This window comes from Malurus melanocephalus, unplaced genomic scaffold (genome assembly GCF_030028575.1).
Source record: "Malurus melanocephalus ecotype Western Australia unplaced genomic scaffold, MMel_1.1 scaffold_687, whole genome shotgun sequence".
NCBI classification, from domain to species: domain Eukaryota; kingdom Metazoa; phylum Chordata; class Aves; order Passeriformes; family Maluridae; genus Malurus; species Malurus melanocephalus.
Genome location: NW_026623919.1, coordinates 233,716 through 255,642, shown reverse-complemented (window position 1 = coordinate 255,642; position 21,927 = coordinate 233,716). Strand labels below are relative to the sequence as shown.

At 42.0% G+C, this 21,927-nt stretch overlaps 1 protein-coding gene across 1 annotated transcript; it reads left to right on the top strand.

The window, feature by feature from the left end:
• Positions 1 to 4,511: 4,511 nt before the first annotated feature.
• UTP25 (UTP25 small subunit processome component) lies at positions 4,512 to 21,198 on the top strand. The gene is made up of 12 exons (XM_057384117.1): positions 4,512 to 4,674; positions 5,866 to 5,905; positions 7,093 to 7,342; positions 8,112 to 8,318; positions 10,448 to 10,536; positions 11,901 to 12,311; positions 12,962 to 13,181; positions 15,192 to 15,394; positions 16,630 to 16,812; positions 17,422 to 17,534; positions 17,846 to 18,091; positions 18,885 to 21,198. The coding sequence occupies exons 1-12, from the start codon at positions 4,574 to 4,576 to the stop codon at positions 19,129 to 19,131; spliced, it is 2,310 nt and encodes a 769-aa protein (XP_057240100.1). The 5' UTR covers positions 4,512 to 4,573; the 3' UTR covers positions 19,132 to 21,198.
• The last annotated feature ends 729 nt before the right edge of the window (positions 21,199 to 21,927 follow it).

The following is a 21,927-nucleotide window of genomic DNA, read 5'->3' as shown; positions in this document are numbered from 1 at the left end:
TGTTCAGGCCGGTGCACACAGCACATATAACAATTCTCTTCTGCAGGACTTTTGTATGGTAAAAGGACAGTATTATGGGATTTGGGATTTTGCACTTGTCTCACTGTTCCAAGTTGCTAGTTCTCTTAATAAAATGTACCTTTCTTTCAAAATACTATGCAYTGAACTACTAGAAATATCAGTGATAAAAAGTGCAAATTTTCTTCTTTCTACGTAAATAAACTGCCAGTAGATATCAAAAAGCACACAATTGGTRTATCACATCTGCTGATGCAAGGTCTTTTGTACATCAACATGTTATCACTCATCTTTCATTCCCCCACCATGTAAATATTAACTCTTCTTTGCCATGGTATTAGAATATGTTTCCAGTTCAAAGTAGGAGTTTTCTTAGGCTATCTACTGAAAATATTCTAAATATTTTCCACTAAGCCATTACAAAAGTTTCACTTTGTGCTCAGATAGTTACAGTATCTACATTATGGAAGACACAGTAACATAACTGAGTAGCAGACTCCAAGGCAATTTCAGATGCCTGGAACTGACTGGAGCCGCTTTAGTCTGCAGTGTYGACACTGTAAGAAATGAAAGAGCAGAAGCCTTAGTTTGCCATCAGAAATCAAGTGCAGTGATGAAACTTTGTGACCAAAATCATTAGGCATTATGCAAGAGGGAAATAAAAAATTAAAACATTTGTTCAGTGRCTATTTAGGAGAAAAAGGAATTCTAATGTTTTATATAGGATTGATTTTAAAAGGACGGATTCTTCCCTAATGTTGCCACCTGCYCAAAAGTAGAGAAAGTCATAATGCAGATTGTTTTTACCCTTTACTCTAACATCTCATTGAGATCTATCCATTTGCTTAACCTGTCCCAATGCAGGGTATCAAAGCTTGAAAAACCCTGCCTTATATTCTCTCTATTTTCAACAAACTGGGYGTGGATGCACTGCAGAAATAGTAGGAAACACTGAAAAGAGATTTTTCTGGATGCCCACAGATGAGAGCTGCATCCCCTTCCTTGATACTCAGTTTTCCACTTCTGGCATAAAGGCTTGCAGTTAAACTCTGCTGCACAAGACATGCTTCYACAGAAATGATCATGGGGAATTTTTAAGCTAACGTTGCTATGGACAACACATGGATTCAGGCATCTTATGTGGATCTTTCTATAATGCTGGGGCCCCTCCTTACCCAACAGACTAAAATTTTAAGATCTATTACATTTTAGATGCTACCTTACTCTCTCTATTCTATATTTCTTCAGTATGTAAAGTTGGTAATTCTTCAAAGATGACTAATTCATTATAGGGATTTTAATTGGCAATACCTTGTAGTAACAGCAGTGCAAGGAATTACAGCATCAGTAAATACATCAGCCATTTGTCAAAAGAATTGCAGCATGATTTTCCATGACATCACTCAAAATCCAGCTCATACTGGCAAAAAACTCCAGCAAAACAGTGGGAAAGCAATTTCCAAACTTAGTTTCCCTCAGCAATATAAGRGTATTAGGCTAAATATGGTGAGAACAGATGTTTAATATGAAAGCCCCCAGCAGTTTTGTTCTGAACTAAATTAGTTTTGCTTAATAATAAACAAGTAGTTTGAGCACATAAGTAATAAATATTTGCCTGAATAACTTTTTGTTGATCACTAATGSTAGAGAAGGGGGAATAAGGAAGTTATAAAAATCTGTCACCTTGGCCATGCTTCAAAGGGTCACCTTTCAGAAGAGACTAAAAGSATTCTTTCACCAAAAACTCATGCCACTTCCCTATATGCTATAGTCCATCATGTAGCTTACACTGCCCAAGTAACTTAGGGCAAAATGATTTTATGTTTTAGCTCTCCCATTTTTGCATTTGGATAGAAAGAGTGATCRACATATTTATTCCAATTAAAAACATACACTGAAATGAAAAAAAWTTCACAAGAGAAAGGGCAAAAGCAGAGGTTTGAAAAGTGGGTGTGAAGAAAAGGATGAAGGTGAGTACTGTGAGACAAAAGAGTGAAGGCAATAAGCCAGCAAGGAGGAATCTGTTACRTTGAGACTAGTAAAGTTCTCTAAAATAAAGGAAGTAGCTTTTATAAATCATCTGTCTCTGAAATGTCATGCAGATAAAAGTGCTGGAGATACACAGGTAGCAGTAGCAGACTTCTGACAGAGTTTAGTTGTGGTTGCTGACAGAATGGGGTCAGCAGAACAGATTTCAAATAATGCAAGCTTTTCTCCTTTTTTTCCTCCAGTGTTATTGCTGGATTCAGAGATGCTGGTGCATAAGAAATCTTTAAAAAGAACATTGCTAATAATACGTTACGATGTCCGCAGCTGGAAGCTCCAGGGTAACTTTACAAGTTCATTTAGAAATTTGATTTAAAAATTTCAAGTGGAGAGATCTAATGCAAGAAAGGATAATCATACAACACTGGGTGAATTATATATTCTCTGGTCTATGGGATATCAGCATCAGTGCTGCTTTGCTGCTTWTGTCTCACCACAGAGAAGTGAGGTGTTCATCTCCTGGGGAGCACCTCTTCTAAAACACATGAATGGCAGCATAACGTTTTAAGCAGTTTAATCCTAAACACCAAATACTGCCCAAGTAGGATCCTTCTCACACAAGGAGTGGGGAGGAGGGAGTTCAGCAGAAAGAGGGGACCAGTCTCTGGAGTGTCATTGGTTTCAAGGGTTAAATTTAAGTTGGGATGGAGGGAGGAAAAGTGGATGACYATAAGCTACAGGGCCAAATCTTCTAAGCTGCTAGAAAAACCCGATGTGAAAAGAAGTGTGAAAAAGTGGCCAGAGAAGCTAAGTGCTGGCATTCAGAACATCACAAAAGAATGAGATTCATGCATTTTTGATTGATAAGGCAATATTGAAAAGCAGACCAAAATTCCACCAAGTACTGTGAAATACCATCACAGCCAGAATTCTGGAAAAAGTCTACAAACAACACTGGAGTCTGAGCTATGGCCTTACTGTCAACAAGGTCCTGTAATTTCTGCTTTTTGACACACATCAGTGCAGTCCCCAGAGAGTTCCCAAGCTCTCCTCCTTCAGCTCTGAAAAGACTTCTGCTCTTCCTGCTGTCTCCTGATTCCAAATTGTAAGTCAACAAGGAGCAATTTTGCAACATAAAAATATACTGCCTTTTTTGCACTCCTGACAGGTGGGATTGATTGGCAATATTTTTCCTCTTACAGAACATGGCTGCCAGCTTCACCAAAAAGCCTTGGTAGTTGGAAAGAATTTATTTTAGTCAGTGTTGTTATATAACATGTTGGCTTTGACAGAACCTGCCAAGGGAATTTCTGCTGCTGGGTGCAGCCAGCTGCTGCTGCTGTCTGCTGCAGGGTACTGGGTAAAGCAGGTCGGGAGAATGGTTTGGATTAAGAAAACTTCCCCTACACCAGAAGGGTTTATTGAAGGGACAGACTGTGAGATTAACAACATACCAGAGGAATTCCTGGAAGCTTCTGTGTAAGTGTAGTAAATGTGCTTGCTTGTTCCAGTCAAATCCTTGTGTGTCCTCAGGCCAAGATAGTGAAGAAGCTACAATCCAAATGCTAAACTATTTTCCCCTAAAATATTCCATGCCTCTGTCCKATTTGGAATTAYCKTGCTCTCACCTCGTTCTTTTACTCYCAAACTGAAACTTACTGTGTGTGCTTTGCACATTACAAGAGCATTTATAGCCCCTCGTTACTAAAGATCAGAGGAGTTTCAGCTAGGTCATACAGAAACATGGTGATATAAGGAATATAAACAACTTTAAAGCAAAGGACTGAATTTGAATTTCTTCTATTTGACACAATGTAAGGTCGTTTTTGAAGAACTGTTTATCTCCATACCCAGCAAAGCATTTAACTTCATCCTTAAGCAGTGCTCAGTAAGACTCAGTGAAATGTCAGAAGAGCCAGAATTTAGTGGGGTTYCATTTGGAGCTTTTGCTTTCACCTTTTAGAATAAGGCATTCTGAACATTAAGGACTTGTCTTGGGTCTCTTCTTTAGCCTTACTGTAGAGGTTTTCCTATAAAAGGAATAATTTTCAGCAAAGCACTGCAGATCATGGATCAGTTGAAGAAGATGCTGTGGCTCCAGTAGGGTCTACCTGGAGCTCCGTCAGCCCACGAACAGTGTGCGGCTCCGCCTTTGTGGTGCCCGCCCTGCTCAGAAGGCGCTGCTCGCCGACCTCAGCGCCGCTCCGGCAGCGGAAACGCGTCATGGCTCGCACCAAACTCGGATCGCGGGCGCACCTTCGGGACAGGGCTGATTTTGGACACAGTCTGGGACAAGTGTTCCCTGCCGGCACTTTGTGCCCCCCAGCGCGGCTCGCAGGCATAAACGCGCSCCCGCTCCCCGCACGGCACGCTGGCCGGCAGCGGCGGGGCGAGGCCCGGCCCCTGAGCTCACCCCCGGCCCCCGCCTCCCCTTCCAGCCGCCCGCGGCYCCGCCTTCCCGGAGAGCGACGCCCTCCCCGGCATCAGCGTGMGGTGCCGTGCTGCGGGCACCGCCCCGCCGTGCGACAGCGCAGCGCGCCGGGCACCCACGTGGAGCGGGCCGGCCGGGATGGGCAAGCGGCGAGCCGGGCGGGAGGTGCTGCGCAGCCTGAGCAAGAAGCAGAAGAAGCACCTGCGGGAGTTCGGCGAGGAGCACCCGTTCTATGACAAGTGAGTGCCGGGCTGGGCGAGCCCGCRCGGGGCCGCCCCTTCCCCGCGGTTCGGTGCCGGGGCTGCCGGGCCGAGGAGCTCCGCTGAGCCCGGGGCCGCCCTGGGCAGAGGCCGCTCCCTCTCACGCTTCCCCTGGCTCCCGAGGGAAGGAGGGCTGTTGCGGCTGGATGGCGCACCGCCGCTCCTGAGCTGGGAATCTCGAAAGCCGAACGGAAGGCAGGAAATCTCGGCTCGGATTTTCTTCTAASAAATGTAAACTTTTGTGGTGCAGTCCGGAGGAGTGGGGAAGCGGAGGAGTCCGGGATGTGCTCCCATTTTGATACCAGGCTGGTTCCYTTGGCTTATCAGGGCCCCAGTTTTCCCACCGTTTGCTCAGTTCCCTTTTCTGATCTCCTTTTTCGACCTTTCTTTTGTACCCACGTGTAAAGTTGTGAGGAAGGAGCTGCTTAGTCCAGATGTGGTGTGATCTGCGCTGGGGCTGTAAAGCTTTGGGAGCYTGCGAGGAAAACAGCTGAGTCGCCTGTTCAACATTAAATGACTTTAGGAGCAGGCACACGGTGTTAAGGTCTGTTGTTTGTGTGTCCCCTGGGACCCTCTGGGCCTGTGTGGATTGGGACTGAAGGCAGAGCCCTGGCGTGCTGGAGAGTGTGTCCTGCGCGTCACCCTGTACCGGGACGCTCAATCCCACGCAAGTCTCTGCTTCTTTCTGAAGGAGTTGAGGTTAGTTTAAATCCAGCTTGTGCGGTGGCTTGTTTGAAGAATTACAGTCCCAGCGCTGGTTGGTTAATGCTGTTTTCCCTTTAGTTTGTGTCTTTTCCCTATTGCACAGACCAGTATTAAGTGCCAGAAGTAGTCGCTGTCTCTGGTTAACTTTGTTACAAACCACTCTTGTTGCTAGATTCTTGTAATTCGTTTTGAGACCTCATCTTCTGATCAAAGCTGTATTTTACTTTAAAGCTTTTGTTGATCAGTCGTAATGCCTGAGCACTTAGGCTTGACCTAAATGAAGTTTCTAACTTTACCTTAAAGGTAAGTGCCCAGTCTTTTTCTAGGGAGAAATGTGATGGTTTGGTTTTAAACTCTTACCTTCTTTAAACTTGTCTAACTAATCAATTCACTCTTCCCCTCATTTCCTTCATCCCGTGTGTAATGTCATTGACAGAGTAAGACAATTCAGTGCTTTCTTTTCAGGGTTTCTGGAAGACCAGAAGCAACTCAAATATGTGAACTGGTAATGTATTAATGTATTTTGATTTCTTCCTTATTTTCATCTTTGTGTAGTTCAGTGAAGTGAAAAACTAAGCATTTCATATTACCAAGTTATTCAGGCTGATTAAGTTGTTCCATTTAGAAAAACAGTATTTAGGAGAAAAAGTTGTATGTGATTTTTGTGTGATTCTGAATTGTTCTCCATAATGTCTAATTCAAAACTGTAATACCATGAGAGGGCAGAAGCAGCAGGARATAACAGCAGTTCTTAACTTTTTTGCATATTACTTAGTTACAGTGAAATTTAGATCATTTTAAGTTGTTTTGATGACATTGATAAACTCAGTGTTGCATGAGTTAGGAGACATTTTGTTCTCTGTTGAACAAAGAAATACATTAATACTCATTCCTCTTCAGATTGCCAGTTCTTTACTTTTCTTTCAGTCAGGATTTGGTAACTCTTTATCATCAGATTAATAAAAGACTTCAAAGTTTTAGTTTAGAAAAATTTATTACTCTGTTTCATTTGTTTTCCTTATCAATTTTGTGCATTAATACAGTACTCACTAATTTTTTTTCKTTTTGTGCTAAAAGGAACTAAGAAAGGAGTAAATGGTGTGTTGATACTCATTGTTTCACTATAGTTTYGGCACATCTGGACATTGGTTTGTGCAAGCCTAGGACAGAATTGGCTCCAGGTCTGGCTTGCTTGAAGTATAAAGCTGTACTGCTGAACCAAACCGAACCAGCTCCCCGGGGAACCACTGAACTATTTCACTTACCTTCTTGAAAGCCAGAAACATTTCCAGCACAATCTGTCCCTTGTATAGGTKCTCTTCTACAATTTTCAATCTGTATGTGGTTTTCTTAGAAGAATCTAGTGCCAGTTCAGTAAATGCCTTGTCTCTGGAGATCAAATGTGCTCACTCAGCTGAGACTGGAGGCACTGGGTTTTGAGATGCTTCAAGTTAAATTGGTGTAGAACAAGGCACTTTAGTCTGTGTCCCAAGATGCTTTCAAAATCTAAATGGAGCTGTCCAGCATCATTATTGGCATAAAATGGTGGGTTTTGAAAAATTCCACTGGATCTACATAAGGGTTTCATGGGACAGGGGAAACWTAACAGTGCCAATAGAGGTAAGGGTATTTGCCTGCTGCTTAATATGGCTTTTGCTGTTGTTGCTGTTATGGTCGTGTTTTCCTTTCCAGTCTGAGGATTCTGATAAATCAAGTGCAGAAAGCGATTCGGAGACTGAAGTGGAACAGGTCTCTGGATATCATAAACTCTTGGCTACTCTGAAGACCTCACCTGAGTCTGAGAGTGAGGAAGAGGAAGATGAAAGTGAATCAGACGAAGCTGAGGAAAGTGAGGCAGAAATGGACAGTGAAGGGTCCCAGGAGACTGGAGAAGCAGAGGAAGGTGAAGAAGATAAGAATGGTGTTCCAGAGGAGGGAGAAGGTAGTTTATCTTTTCCCATGCTTCTTTGGTAAATGTTGTTTGAGTTTTTAGCTAGGATCCTGGTGTGGTCTGCCTTGTTGGCTGGGTGCTCTTCTGCCTTGGAGACTCTTGCTCTGTTGCCTCTCTGTGGGTAGGAGCAGCAGCTGCTGAAGGATTTAGCAGGGGAAAGGGTAGCTGTGCTCATTTTCTGCCAGACAGCTCRCTGCTGCTTCCTCAGATGTTGTTTGTGCGGCAGCACAGAGGAAATCCACATGGAGCAGCAGACCAGGGATTCTCACCCACTCATGGGAGACGCAAGCTGTTCTCTCGAGCAGCATCTGGCTTGGGCTGTGCCACCGAGAGGATGGAAAGGTTTTGCCTCACAGCACAGGAAAGAATATGGAAATTGGAAGGAAATATCTGCCCTTGTAGTGAGGTATCCTCATTCATGAGGTCTGCAAAGAAATGCTGGGAGAGAAGAGTTAACTTCTTATCATTTCCAGTTATTTAGGGTTTTTGGACCCTAAGTAACTAGAAGTTACTAGAACTTATATAATATAACTAGAAGTTATATTGCCCAAATAGGTCACTTCTTTAATTTTCTCTGGGGGACCACATTTTGTATTGTATTTGCTAGCTGAAAGTCATCTTTATGGTAGAATACAAAGCCTGCTTTTATTTTTTTTGATAGAGTTTGGGGAGAAAAAAGTTGGTAACTTGAAGGGAACAACTTCTATGAGCAATAACTTTTCCAGGAGAAAATAACCTGTTTCTTTCTAACAATTGACAGCCACAGACACAGCAGAGCAGATACTCAGTCAGGAGCAGGCTGATGGCACAGATACCTCTTGTGACCCACGTCATGGAGTAATKGAGGAGTTTACTGATGTGAAACATGAATCTGAATTTAGCTTGGAAACCAATTTCATGGAAGAGGAGAGTGGAGATTGCAATGCAGATAAGAGGGACAGCAGTTCGTCACAAGCTCTTCCACAAGGTAAAACACTGTGTGTTTGTGTTTAGGGATCTGCTTTTAGAGGAGTGTTTGTGAACATGTTCAAATTATCCAACACCCTAGTGACAGGCTGTATAGCTTCTGAGTTCTTCCACTGCATTATTCATTGTACTCCCACATGTCAGCTGGTTACATAAGGGACCCTCAACTAATGCAGATGTGTAGCTGAACCATTTGTTCTCTGTAGTCCCTAGGGACTGGGATTCATGCAGGGTTTTGCTATGACTGGTAAAGCTTGTATCAAGAGCTAGAAAAGCATGTAGAGGGTGTTACCTTGTTCTGATGCTTTAATAGTAGTTTTAAATGCCACTGTAATAGAAAGGGTTCTGCAAGCCTGAACTTGACTATGGAAGATATTCTTGGCACAAACAGCACAGGAGATAATCGCAAAGCTGACCTGTKAGGGCATCCTTCACATCTCAGTGGAGTTAGAGGTCAGATTCTGAGAAGCTTGGAGCAGCCACAGTAATTTAGACAAATGTTCAGGACACTTGGAATTTTGAAGGTTGTGCAGAGGAGTCTGACTGCACCAGGATCAGAAGAGTATGAAGCATCAGCAGAGCACATGTATCTTTTAAGGGTGTATCCCAGAATTTCAGTATACTGAATCTGTGTGCACAGATGCATCTGAACTCTGATGTTAGAGTCGTCCCACCGTATGTAACAAAATAACAAAATAACCGGTGTTGCACGTGTGTGCGATCCTTCAGTGACATGGCACACTTTGGCACTTCCACAGCTTCTGCTCATATTTCATGCTCTGTGGCTTTAATATCAGATGGCATAGTTTGAGAGAGAGAAATATGTTTGTAGCATCCCTAGTGATGCTGGCTTGTCATCTTGGAGCAGCAGCTGACATTAGATCTGGGAGGCAGCCTGGGTGATACATGAAATGTGTGGAAGCATCAAAGGGCCATGTGATAGAAAAAACAGCTCGTTCTTGTTACCATGAGAATATGACTTAGGMTGTTGGCATTGCATTTTAATGAGAACAGTAGCTCTCCAACTGCATGCTAAGTATCCTAACAGCTTTGTTCCACCTATAAATGATGCACTACTTCTCAGTGGGTTCTTGTAGCTTGGAAGTTTCTTGATAATCTATTGCAGAAAATTATTCACCTAAGATAGGAGAAAGGRGATGAGTTTCTGTTCTGGTCCTGGGGTCACTAAAATTCCTGAAAATGCATCCCATTACTCCCTCTACTTTATTGGGAAAATTCTGGAATCAGTAAAAGTCATCTGAGGAGAGAGCATGCAGTACAATTAAATGATAACCTGGTCATTTGCGTTTCTGGGAAGATTTTCTCAAATTTTTTTTTCAGTGTCATGATCAGTAAATGTCTTGACTTTTGCCTGGGTAACTTGCGTGTGGGCTGGATATTTGTTGGCAAGCACCAGTGTTCCCTAATTAGTTTTCTTTATGTAGYGAGTGCTGTGCTGCAAGCAGCTGTGCTGCAAGCAGCATGCAGGGCTTGGCTTTCAAAATAAGCTTTGCATGTGACTTTKTGCGTGCCACTGTCTTTGAGTATAAKATGATTTAACAGCTCTTTGCCWCTCCTTTCCTTTCCAAAAAGAAATGCTGATTAGATAAATCAGACTTTTTCTCACTTYGGGCAATTTTTGCCCCCCTTCTCCAAACTTGCCTAGTATCTCTCTGCTTTATTACAGTGTTCATATCACTGGCCAAAGCCCTGGGCAGAACTGTTTATAAATTGGGAAGGTTAGCAAATTCACTTAGAACTTTACTATTGACAGCTTTTTTCACCTGTAAGCAGTGGATGTTTGAGAGCTTAAGGCTAAAATTGCCACTGTTTTCCACTAYATGTTGTTTTCCTGTCTAACATTTGATTAGTGCTTCAAAATTCTAGTACTTCCATAAGTGCTTCTTTTTCTTTTTTAAAAGCAATCTGTCAAATCTGTTCTCTCTGTTCTTTGCAGAGARAATTTGACATCCTTTCTCTCATCTCCAAGTGCTTTGAAATAACTAGTTTTAATTGTGCTGTTGGCCAGCATGGAAACTGTTCATCTCATTTGCAAATCCATTCTGTAACTTGATTCTACTATTAGCTGCAATAGTTCTCAGGCTATTTTTTTGTTGTTGCTGTAAATAGATCCATTTAAACAGCACATGGACAAAGAACTTGATGATAAAGAAATYGAGAAAATGTCTACGCTTCCAAAAACTTCAAGTCAAAGCCAGGTAACAATGTTCTGTAGCCATCCAGGGTTTCTAAAGATGTCTGGATTAAAATAATCATTTTTTAATACAAGTGAAGTAGATCAAAATTGTTATTATTAGCTGTTGGCACTAGAATTATTGAGATTTTGTCACTGTGTTGTTGTTGAACTGTTTTCTTCTTCACTCACTGCTGAGCAAGTGTTGAAATCTGAAGTCTGCTGTTCTGGAGGCATATGGTAATACATCTGAAATACATAGCTTTTGAGTTTGAGCTGGAATCTCAAAACCTTGACATGGGGTAGAAACAGGGCTTGTTTCTGAGTGGTGACAGCRTGATGCCAGGGATGTGCTCTGCAGCTGAACTTTGGAGGTGACCATGTASACTTTTAAAAAGACTTGAGATGCGCTTTCACATTCTTGCTTCAGGATGGCTCTGTCCCYGTACACATTTACAAGCCAGTGAAGGAGAATTTATTATTTGTATTTTTAACTCTGATAATAATACATGAATGACAATACCAGAAAACTGCCTTATCGCTTGACAGAGAATATTGGTTTTCAAAATACTCATTTTTAGAGAAACTTTTGCTTCATAACTTTTCCACATCTGATTTTGTTCTGGAGAGTTGCCTTCCATTCTGGTCAGCCATATGCTGGGTGACATTCATTGGAAGATATCCAATGGTTAGTTAGTCAGAGAGAAAGCTGTGATATTTTTTTTCTTTTAATTTAATTTACTTTTTTTCTTTTTTTGGCACATGGTGGCCAAAATTATCAGTGTCACCTGAAGCAATGCATGATGTGTCTTTGCTTAAATTTGTGTAGCTACTAAATGGGGATAGCTGGGGACAGTTTGCCTGGCAGAAGGCTTAAAGATTAGAATTTTCCTCTGCTACACTGGTAGCTGTTCAAAATCAGACAGATACCCAACAAGATTGCATTTAGCAACTGAATCAAAACTTCTGGGATTAGCCCCTAATTGGTTTATTTTCATCTTTGATCAAAGTACGTACCTTAGTGGGGCCAATTGGTATAAGTGTAGTTGGACTCCAGGGTTCTCTTCTTGTCCCTACTTTGAGCCACTGATTTGTGGATGGGTTAGGCAGAAAATTCCTYAGTTTTCTGTGAGATGGAGACAGTTACAGACACATCACTGCAAAATCCATCCAGATTTACTGAGCTCGTTTATTGTTATTTATCCTGGCAGACTGTAAAAAGAGATTGTGTGTTGAAAGAAAGGCTTCCACTTGTATTATGAAAARATAGTATCCTTAATTTCATGTACTTGATTAAAGTTGGCATCACCAGCTGTGGTGATATGCTTTCAGGTGTGTAAGGCTTGGTATATTTGTCTCCTCAGTGTTGTTGGCTTATTTTTTTTTCAGTGGCCAAGGCTGGGTCAACTAATTTTTTCTTCCACATTGGAGAAACATAAAACTTTGAAAGTAGACAGAGAAGTTGATGTGAAACAGCTTCATCTCCACAAGCCTTTGGAATCCACTTGGCCAAAAGTGAATAAACAATTTCTGTCCTCACTGGACAAACCAAGTGATTCCCCTTTTACCCCACTACAAAGAGAGCTCTTCTGTGTCATGAATTCRTACCGGGACTTGTTCTATCCGGAAAGAAATGCTTTAACAAACGGAGAAGAAATCCGGCACGCTTACTGCCTGCATGCCTTGAACCATGTCCTCAAGGCCAATGCCCAGGTGCTCAGCAACAATGCCAAACGGAGGGACCGAAAGCCAGGGACTGACACCGATGACTACAGGGATCAGGGGCTCACTAGGCCTAAGGTGAGAGAGCTCTGATTGCCTGACCCCACCCCGGCTGCCTGCTCAGGCTGTACAAACATCCTGGTGGTTTATCCGTATGCATTTCTGTTGCTGCTCTCTCAGGTGACGTGTTCCTGGGCACATGCTTTTCCACATCCCTTTATTGTGCCTGGAAGATGTCCTGCATGGGCAGGGCAAATGCCCTGCAGGAAGCTTCCTGTTGAGCAGTTCCAGAGTTTGGTTTCAATGTCTGCTGTATTCCTGGCAAATCTTTGGTTTCTGTGTTGACCCCCTCAGTAGCTAGTTATATTTAGGAGTTCGGTGCAGAGACTGTTGCTGCCCATCCAAGAGCCAGGCCTTGACCCTGCCTCTGGGTCATAKGAGCTCTTGCTTGCCTGGGGGTTAGGGAGCACAGGAGAATGTGCTTAGTTTTTAATTCCCCTCTAGTGCTACCCTCAGTGAGCTGGGGAGCCAGAGCTGCTCGCCCCTACCAGTTTAGGAGAGCACAATCCATCCTTGTGCATCCTCCCTGCTGCTTGTCAGAATTGTTTTGTTTTGATTGTTGGGATGCCCCACGGGGGCAGATCCAAGCCAAAAGTTGAAATTAACAGAGTTGATGGTGAGTGTTCATATTTTATGGGTTATTCTCTTGTAACTGTTGATCTGCACAGGTACTGATGATCGTGCCCTTCAGGGAATGTGCTCTGCGAATTGTGCATATTTTCATCAGTCTCCTGGAAGTGAATGACAAAAAGAAAATTGATGTAAGTAATAAAAAGCGCTTCAAAGGGGAGTTTGGCTCTGACCCAGAAGAGAAGCCTCCCAACCTGAAAAGRCCTGAAGATTATGAAGCTGTCTTTGCTGGCAACATTGATGACCATTTCAGAATTGGTAATGACCTATTGAACAGATGACTTTGATCTTGTAAAGAGCTGCTAAGTAACATTTTCTTCCAAATGCCTAGGAGCTATSGGGGTTGGAAGTTCTGGTGAGACTCTAGGCTGTGTGGTATTCCTGCTGGTTTTGCACTGGCAACTTGGATTGTTCTGAAAATCTTTCTTGCTTTGTCAGGACTTAAAAAGAAAATMGAAAAGTAATTATTTTCACATCAAGTTCAGAATCATTTAAAATGCAATGACAGCTTTATTCTAGCAGGACTGCCCACACCTCATTTTTAAGATAGCCTTGATTATGCAGCAAAGTCTTTTCATGTTAAAAAAAAAATCTTTTGGGTTTAATTAGCCTGTTCACAATACCTCTTGTAATGGTTGGAATAAAATTAAAGCTCAGTACTGAGCAAAGCAGTTTTCTGCTGTGCTTCACATGGTTTTCATGAAAGCAAATGGRTAGCCAGCAGTAGGAGTGTTGGACAAGCAGAAAACTTGAGACTGTTTCATAATAKTGTACTCTTAGGCTGTTTAGTAACTCAGTATGCAGAGAACTAGCTATGGCTTGGTTCCTGGAGCTGCCAAGATAAGAAGGCAGTTTTTCTAACTTGACTTGACAGATCAGAGGCTTTTGAAATACTGCACCTTGAAAGATAAATTGGCACCCCAAGAAATGTGATGATAGAGTGGAAGATGTGAGCAGGTTGCACTCAAGTCTTTCTTCCTTCCCCAGTGAATATCTCTCAGGCTGAAAGCATCTTACTTTCCATAGTATAATTTTCCTTTCAGTCCTCTCCCATACTACACTCTGCTTGTTCCACTTACTAAGTGTTAAGAAATGATTGAAGAAACTTTCAGTGCTGTTAACTTGCAGAAGGAAATTATAGAAGCAGAATAATTTCTCTTTTTTACTGTGCTGCATACCCTGTTACAKCTGCACAAAGATCTAATTTAAAGCACATTTGTTATGCCTTACTGAAACCACCACTCTTTCACATTTTTAAACCGAAAAAAACCGTGATGTTTCTAAACTGTGTATATGCTGTGACAAGTGATATCTTCTTCCTGGAAATTCAACCAATTGAACCTTTTTTTTTTTCTTTTTCCATTTTTATCATTGGGTTGAAATAGACAGCAGGAGGGGTCCCTACTGCTGTGTCTGAAATTCTTGGAAGGGCCTTCARCTATACTCGTGATTTCTGGTTTCACATGGACTAGGAGAGAATTTGGAAAGACTTTGATGGGCAGTTTGTAGAGGGTGGTTTGAATGTGGCCTGGACTAGCTGGATTTTTTTAAGATCAGAAAACTGTGGGTTCTAGAAATACTGCTTATGTAGTTATGGCACAAACTCCTTTGATTCCTTCCYTTTCCTGTCTATAACATGACAGGCGATGCATAAGCTGGTTCAGAATGTACCCTGCAATGTGTGGTGTGAGAAGCAGTGTAGGTGCAAGACTGCTCATGCTTTTCGTCACTATGATGTGAAGAACCTTGTTCTTTGTGGTTTAGTAGCGAATCTTTCAGCCCTGCAAATAAAGGCAGTTGATAGTCACGAGGTCCACCCCAAATCTTTCATGACAGATTACAGTAGTAGTTACTGTAATACTGAAAGGCAGAGACCAAAGCTTAGAATTTAGGGAGAAAGGAGTAGTTAATCATTTCTGCATTTTTTTTTTCTCTAGTTGTTCAGCATTCATCCCCCTGTTTTGTAGCAAATCACAAAGAATATGTTTCAATTAAAACATTTTGTGCAGATTATGAAAAAGCTTAAAAGAAGTAATATGGAAAGGCTTTGCCAAACTTCACAAAAACTTTCCAAATCCTTGTCAAATGGGGGTAGGGTGAGTAAGTACTTTTTGGGGAAAGGAGAGCCTCAGACAGATTAGTTGTGTCCATCTATAATCATCAGTGTGGGGAGAGAAAATGGGTGGAATTACTGTTACAGAGCCTGTTGGAAGAATGTAATTGATAATTGATGTTAACTGAGAAGTTGCTGTTGTTGTTGTTGGACAGGGGTTGCRATTCTGCAGAAGAGCATGAGACTCTATGCACCCTTCTACTCCTCAGACATCATCATTGCCTCTCCCCTGGGCATCAGGACTGTCATTGGCGCAGAGGGGGAGAAGAAGAGAGACTTCGACTTTCTGTCATCCATAGAAATGCTCATAATTGATCAAGCAGACATTTACCTGATGCAGAACTGGGAGCACGTTCTGGTGTGTTTGCTGTGTGTGTTCCTTTTTGTGCTGTGCTCTGTCTTGCTACTCTGATGTCACCCAGTTCTGGCAGTGAGCAGTATTGCTGTTTTTTATTGACATGATTCTAAGCATGGATGTTKGTTTCTGTTCCTCCCTTCACCCTGATATTTCCCTTATACTAAGGATATCCTTTCTACGGATTTTTGTACTATTCAGGAAATGTTCTCTCTAAAACTTAGTTTGTGCTTTAGTAGCATATTTCATCAGAGGTATTTTTTTACAGTTTTAATTATCTTGAGATGAAGATAGCATGAGATAATGATGATTCCTTTAATCACATCTGGGAGAAATTATGCCAGCTGTCTGACTGCCCAGTGTCTCAGTCAGATTGCAGCCATGTGAACAATCTGTACAACCCAATTCAGGTTCCCCCAGAAAGCAAGAGGAGCTGGTGCACGTCTCTACTGAGTGCAGAAATACTAAGTATTAGTCATGTCCAGAGTTAAACTGTATGGAGGGTTTCCTGTATGTTTAATGAAAATAGATCTGTTGGGTTGTAGCTAGTATGTAGTAGTACCCCTGCTTTTTGGCTTTTGGTTAATAGAAGTTTTCGGGATTGAAATGGTAGGGTTTTCTTTTCCACATAAAAACACCTCTGAGATACCTGGATCAGACATTTTGACTAAATGATGTTACTATGCATTTTGGATGAGTCCAGAAGGTTGTCTTTCCTCAGGAGTCCCAGAAAGGGCACATGAGCTTACACGACACTCAAGGAATTAGTCCTGGAGCCCATTTCCTCTTTTTACCTTTGGGGGCAGCTGCCTGCCAAGTGGTGACAGGGATGCCAGTTCTAGGCATCGTTCCCTGAGGGCAAAATGCGGTGAATTTCTTTAAACTCTCCCTGAATGTGATGAGAGATGAGCTGTGCTTGGGCTTCATTTAGCTCAGAAACCATGGGCCCACTGACTTTATTACAAACAAATTCATTATACTTGCCCTGGGAGAAGACTGGAAGGAGAGGTTACTGTTCCTGGTGACTAAAGAGATGGTAGCTTTCAGTTCTGTGGCAGGAAATCAAGTAAATTGCTCTTGCTGTGGTCAATAAATTCCAGACAGTGGTGTTTTGGGAGATGCTGCTTCTTTGTATTCTGTGCTGCCTTGCTGGTCCCTGCCCTCTTTCCCAGTGCAGCTGAGGCTCTTGCAGGCAGTGCAGGATGTCAGCAGTGATGTGTCTCCATCTGTCTGCACAGCACCTGATGAAGCACATTAACCTTCTGCCTCTGGATTCCCAYGGGGTGGACTTTTCCCGGGTGCGGATGCTGAATCTCAACAACTGGTCCAAGTACTACCGGCAGACGCTGCTGTTCAGTGCRCTCCAGGACCCCCAGATTAACTCTGTCTTCAACAAACACTGCTTCAATTACGTTGGGCAGGTGAGTCCACAGAGGAGCTGGAATGTTGGTGTGGAAGGGAGGAGGAGAGGAACAGAAAACAACAACGTGAGGAAAAATTCTGTAACTCAGTTGCTGAAATAGAGCGTGTGCCTATCATTTCCCTCAGCTAAATGTTTCAGTCTGAATCTCCTGGCATACTGTGCCAGAGGCATGAAGAACTGCTCCTTATGCAGTGATGCTTGTTTGATCCTTTTCWTTCATAGTAGCTACTGTTTCATGTGAGAAATGGGATTTTGGTTTTTTTAATTTGACAGTCTCAAGTTACCTTGTTTTGTATATTTCATTGTTTAATGGAGAGTTCATCTTCTTCCTTTTTTTTTAATCTCTTACTGTGTAAGATGCATAAATATTTTGAAAGAAATGGGAAAAGTAAAAATTTTAGACCATCTCAAATATGGGATTCAGGGCATAAGCAGTCATCATGTATTTACCAGATCCAGTATGTGTAATAAACAGCTGTAATTTTTGTTCTGGAGCTTTCTTAAAAGCAGCCTTGTGCACTGTATTAAATATGACTACGTAAAGCTGGCAGCAGCATGCCTGTCTCTRGAATGCTGCTTCCCTAAACATCCTGCTTCCTTCTCACAGGTGGCCATTCGCAATGTGCCTCTCACTGGTTCCATCAGCCACGTTGTGGTCCAGCTTCCTCATGTTTTTCGGAGATTAGAAGCTGAAAGTCTAACTTCTGTGATAGATGCAAGGTATTGTACATTTTCATTGGTTCTCAGGTGTAGGCTGGGCTCTGCACTGGTGGAGGAGAATTGTGGCCTTCTCCTTGCCAAAGGCACTGGAGTATACAGTCTGGGAAAGGAATATCAGTCTCTGCCATAATTGCATAGTGCTGGTAAAGCCTTTTATCTGCTATACAGGTAGAAATCCTGTGAAGTTGAGGAAAAATGTAGTGAAAATCTTTGGTGATCTGTTTGGTGATATTCATGTTGGAGCACGTATGAGTATATGAAAACTAAAGTTTAACTCTTGTTAAAACTGACTTGTTTTTTTTTTAATGGAGGTTTCAGTTTTTCRTTGACAAAGTTCTGCCCGAGTACCGCGATGCCATCATGTCCCACACGCTCATTTACGTCCCGTCCTACTTCAGCTACGTGCGCCTTCGCAACTACTTCAAGAAAGAGGACCTGAATTTCACTCACATTTGCGAATACACTAAAAAGGCTGCTGTCTGCAGATCAAGGCGCTTCTTTCTCAAGGGAGAGAAGCAGTTTTTATTGTTCACTGAACGTTTCCACTTCTACAAAAGGTGAATTGTGGACCAAGTTTTTCTGAGTTGTGTGTGTGCTGTTTTGAAGGTAGAGTCTGACCTTAGTCATAGATGGGCTGTGCTGCTTTATGAGTCTGTTGGATCCCTCTGAGAACCTTTTTGACTGAAGTAAGAGCTGTTAAGTTTACTTCAAAGTTTTTGCCAGTTGTCAGCAGTCCATTTGCAGAGACTTTAACAGTTCGGTATGTGCAAAGCTTTATTCAGGAAGGTAAGTGCTGCCAAGTTCCAGTGATACCAGGACAGGATGATATAGCCTGCAAATGGGATTCATTGGGCCTTTTATTTTTATTCATCTGTACCACAGTAATTGCATAAAATTTTGGAAAGGATATGTAATTGTTTCAGTAATGCAATGCAGCAAGCTGAGGCCCCTAGGAAAATCTGCTACATCCTGACTGGAGCTGTTTACAAGTTCCTAATGGAACAGGATTTTTTTCTATTAACAGATGTTTTGGCAAACATGAAAGTTTCATGAGGCTTGGTCTGATCAATCTTCACTGTATTAAAATCCAAGCTAAAGTGGCTGACTGCTTCATAAATGGGTGGTGGTTGATAATTCAGAGGAAGTCATTGTGCCTGGTAGTGTTGGATTTTCCCCCTAAATTTCACTTCTCTGTTTAGTCTTCAGTTCATGACACAGGCTTTGTAGAGTTGGAGCTACAGCTGATGTGCATTGAAGTTGATGGAAATTGGAAGAACTGATGCAGGATTGATGTTTCAACATGCACATTTTGTGGAATTTGCAACAAATTTTGTTTTTTTCCTACTACAGGTATACGATAAAAGGCATTAGGAACCTCATTTTCTATGAGTTACCAACRTACCCCCACTTCTACAGTGAGATTTGTAATATGCTGAAGGCCACGGATAATGGGGTGGATGCTACTTGGACTTGTACAGTGCTCTACTCCAAGTATGATGCTCAGAAATTGGCTGCAGTGGTTGGCATAGACCGTACAGCTCAAATGCTGCAGTCCAAGAAGGATGTGCACCTCTTTGTCACAGGAGAAAATGATTAAATGATTTTACAGACTGGRTGATTGGATGGACCTGCATTTTAACTCCTAATGCAGATTTTTATCTTGCTTTTTAGAAAAGTGTTWAAACTTTTTACTCCCTTTTGTTAAATATTAGGTTGGAATTGTTCATACAGTATTAAATTTTGTATTTTGGTATTCTGCAGAACAAGAAAAGGATGTCATTCAAAAAATACAGGGCTTTGGAGGTGTTTTCTGTGTAGAAGCAAAATCAATCCAGAACTATTTTTCTTGTATATTAAAAAACTCGTGGGTCAGTAAAGATTCATGCAGTAATCAATAGCTTGTGATTGGGCTGTTTCATTTCATTTTCAGGTGAAGCAAGCTCCTCTTCTTTTCTCAAAGGAAAGTTCTTCCTCTAGTCTAGGATAAAAAAAAATGCCCAAGTATTTAATGAGTTACTATTCTGCAAACCTACACATGGGAGGTGCAGGCAAGGCTTCTTTAACACAAGTGTGTTGCTGAATTGAGAGTTGGACTTACTTCAAATTAACACTTGTGAGAATCCAAGGAGCTATGGTTTTTGTGTTCTGCCTCCTATTTCMAACAGGCCCTCTGGCTGGTCAGTTTTACCAGGGATAAGTACAAAGCCAGGGGATCCAGTTACAAATACCCATGGTCTGGTATCTCACACCAAAGGTGGAGGTGAGGTGGTTGGTGGTCTGGCTTTTTCCTCTWGATGGTTGCATATGGACAACATAGAAGCACCCTGGTTTTCTTTTYCTTCTTCCAGGAAGCTAAAACCTGATTTAAAGGGAGCTAAAAGTAGAAAGATTAGTTTTTGTAAGCACGTGCTAGGACTGCAGGAAGGTTGTTCTCCKTAGGGGCAGGTGAGTGTAGGAAGGAAACATCCACCCTGTAATAAGCTTTGAGGGAGTTCTTGTCTAGGAGGCTTAAGTAAATACACCAAAGTGAAATACACTCCTTGAGTAAATGAGGCACATAATTTCTGCTAGTTCTTGTCATATTCCTGATTCCTGTATTCCTCAAAAGCTGTGAACTTGGGTAATTATCATTTAGTAGATGTGAAAATCCATGCGGTTTCTCACTTTGCATTTTAAGTAGTGATGTCTATTAATTTTACATACCTCTGCTGTGGCACACAAGAATTAAGAGCCAGCCCCAGCAAATATTTCCTGGTGGACATCTGTCTCCTGTACAGCACAGACAGCAGTAGCAGCAAACAAGGATTTTTGTTGTATGGCCCAGGCTGGATGTTGGAGAATTGTGGCTGTGCATATGAAAACAAGCCCACAAAATAGGATTAAGGAATTTTCTCTCTACACCGGATGTACTTAGCAGAGATAATAGCTGACCTCTGAGGAAGCTAAAGTGGGATAGCTGCTTAGGGAGATAACATGATGCAGTGCAGCTCCTGTTTAAAGAAGCAGCAAGAGTTTTGTGCCAGAGCCTTAACTCTGCAAGGATTTTTCTGCTCACACTGAAGTTAAAAGAAAAGTGTCTTGATGCAAGTAAGGCCAAACTGTAGACAGAGGCCCTCATGATTTTTTTATCAACTACCTGGGTTTSTTCCTAAGACAAGTATACTTGGAAATTTGAAATGGATATACCAGTGTCACATTTCTGATGTTGATTACTAATTATAACTTGCTGATTGCCAAAGCAGTGTGTAAAAGCCTCTTCACTCCCTTCAGTAGGTGCTCAGAGCTGCCGGCACAGAGCCTTGGAGAGTTTGTGCATGAGTTTTTTGTGCCCTGACAAATTCTTACTTCCGTAGTAGGGAGCCTCATCAGCCAGCACTGATCCTAGGCAGGAATTCTGCCTAGGGGGCTGTGGTAGCAGGTCAAACAGATTTGCTGATATGGGCAGCCCTTCTCTGTAATGGTGTGAATGGTTTTTCATCACCTTAAATAATTCCCTGGTGCCAGAGACAAAGTTCCTGGGACATGGTGAGCATCAATGTTAGAGTTTGGCCCATGCTGGATGTGTGTTCATGGACACAAGTGTTCTGTTTGCTGGGATACCTGCTGGCTCCAGATGAGTTACTTCAGAGCCCATCTTCGTGGTGGCTTTCAGAGGGATGGCTGAACCTCACGCATTTGTGTGGGGGTACCAAGTCAGTGTTAGAAATGGAATTTTATAGGTTTTTTTTTTAGTTGTTCAATGTTTGTTTGAATTCTGACAGAAATGGAATAAGAAAGGTGTTAGCAAATAACGGTATCTTACCTGTTTTTATTTGGCAGCATGCAGTCTCTGCAGGGTGAGCATTCTGCCATTTTTTCACAAGAATGCATCAACGACAAGTATTTATCTCGAGGAAACAAATGTAAAACAAAATCCTGTTCATTCTGACCTCAGTACCATACCGTTGTGGGGGTGATGGTGTTCTTAAGAATTCATTTTCTGGTCATTGTTTCAGGAGGATCTCTGAGTGCTGACAACTAATCCTGTATTCTTTGTGAAATGTGCTGTACCACAGTGTGAGAGCCAACTGCCTGTTCCAGGCCTTGGCTGCTAACACGCAGGAGTGCCAAAGCATTAGCACTTAACTTGGGGAAATTCAGACCCGAGGGTAAAAATAACTGGGGTTGAGATGTTAAACAAGAATTTTTTCTCAGTATCTCCTGCCTCAGGAAATTTCTAAGGAAATCCTACTAATGGATGACCAAGAGAAAGGCATACCTGTCTCTGTAGGAAGATTGTTCTTGCTGCTAATGAGTTCATGTTCTAGTGGATCATTTTTTCACTAGCAAAACCTAATTGGGATAAGAGGTCTATTACATTTTGTTGCTCCTTTCAAAGATGACAAAAAGGCAA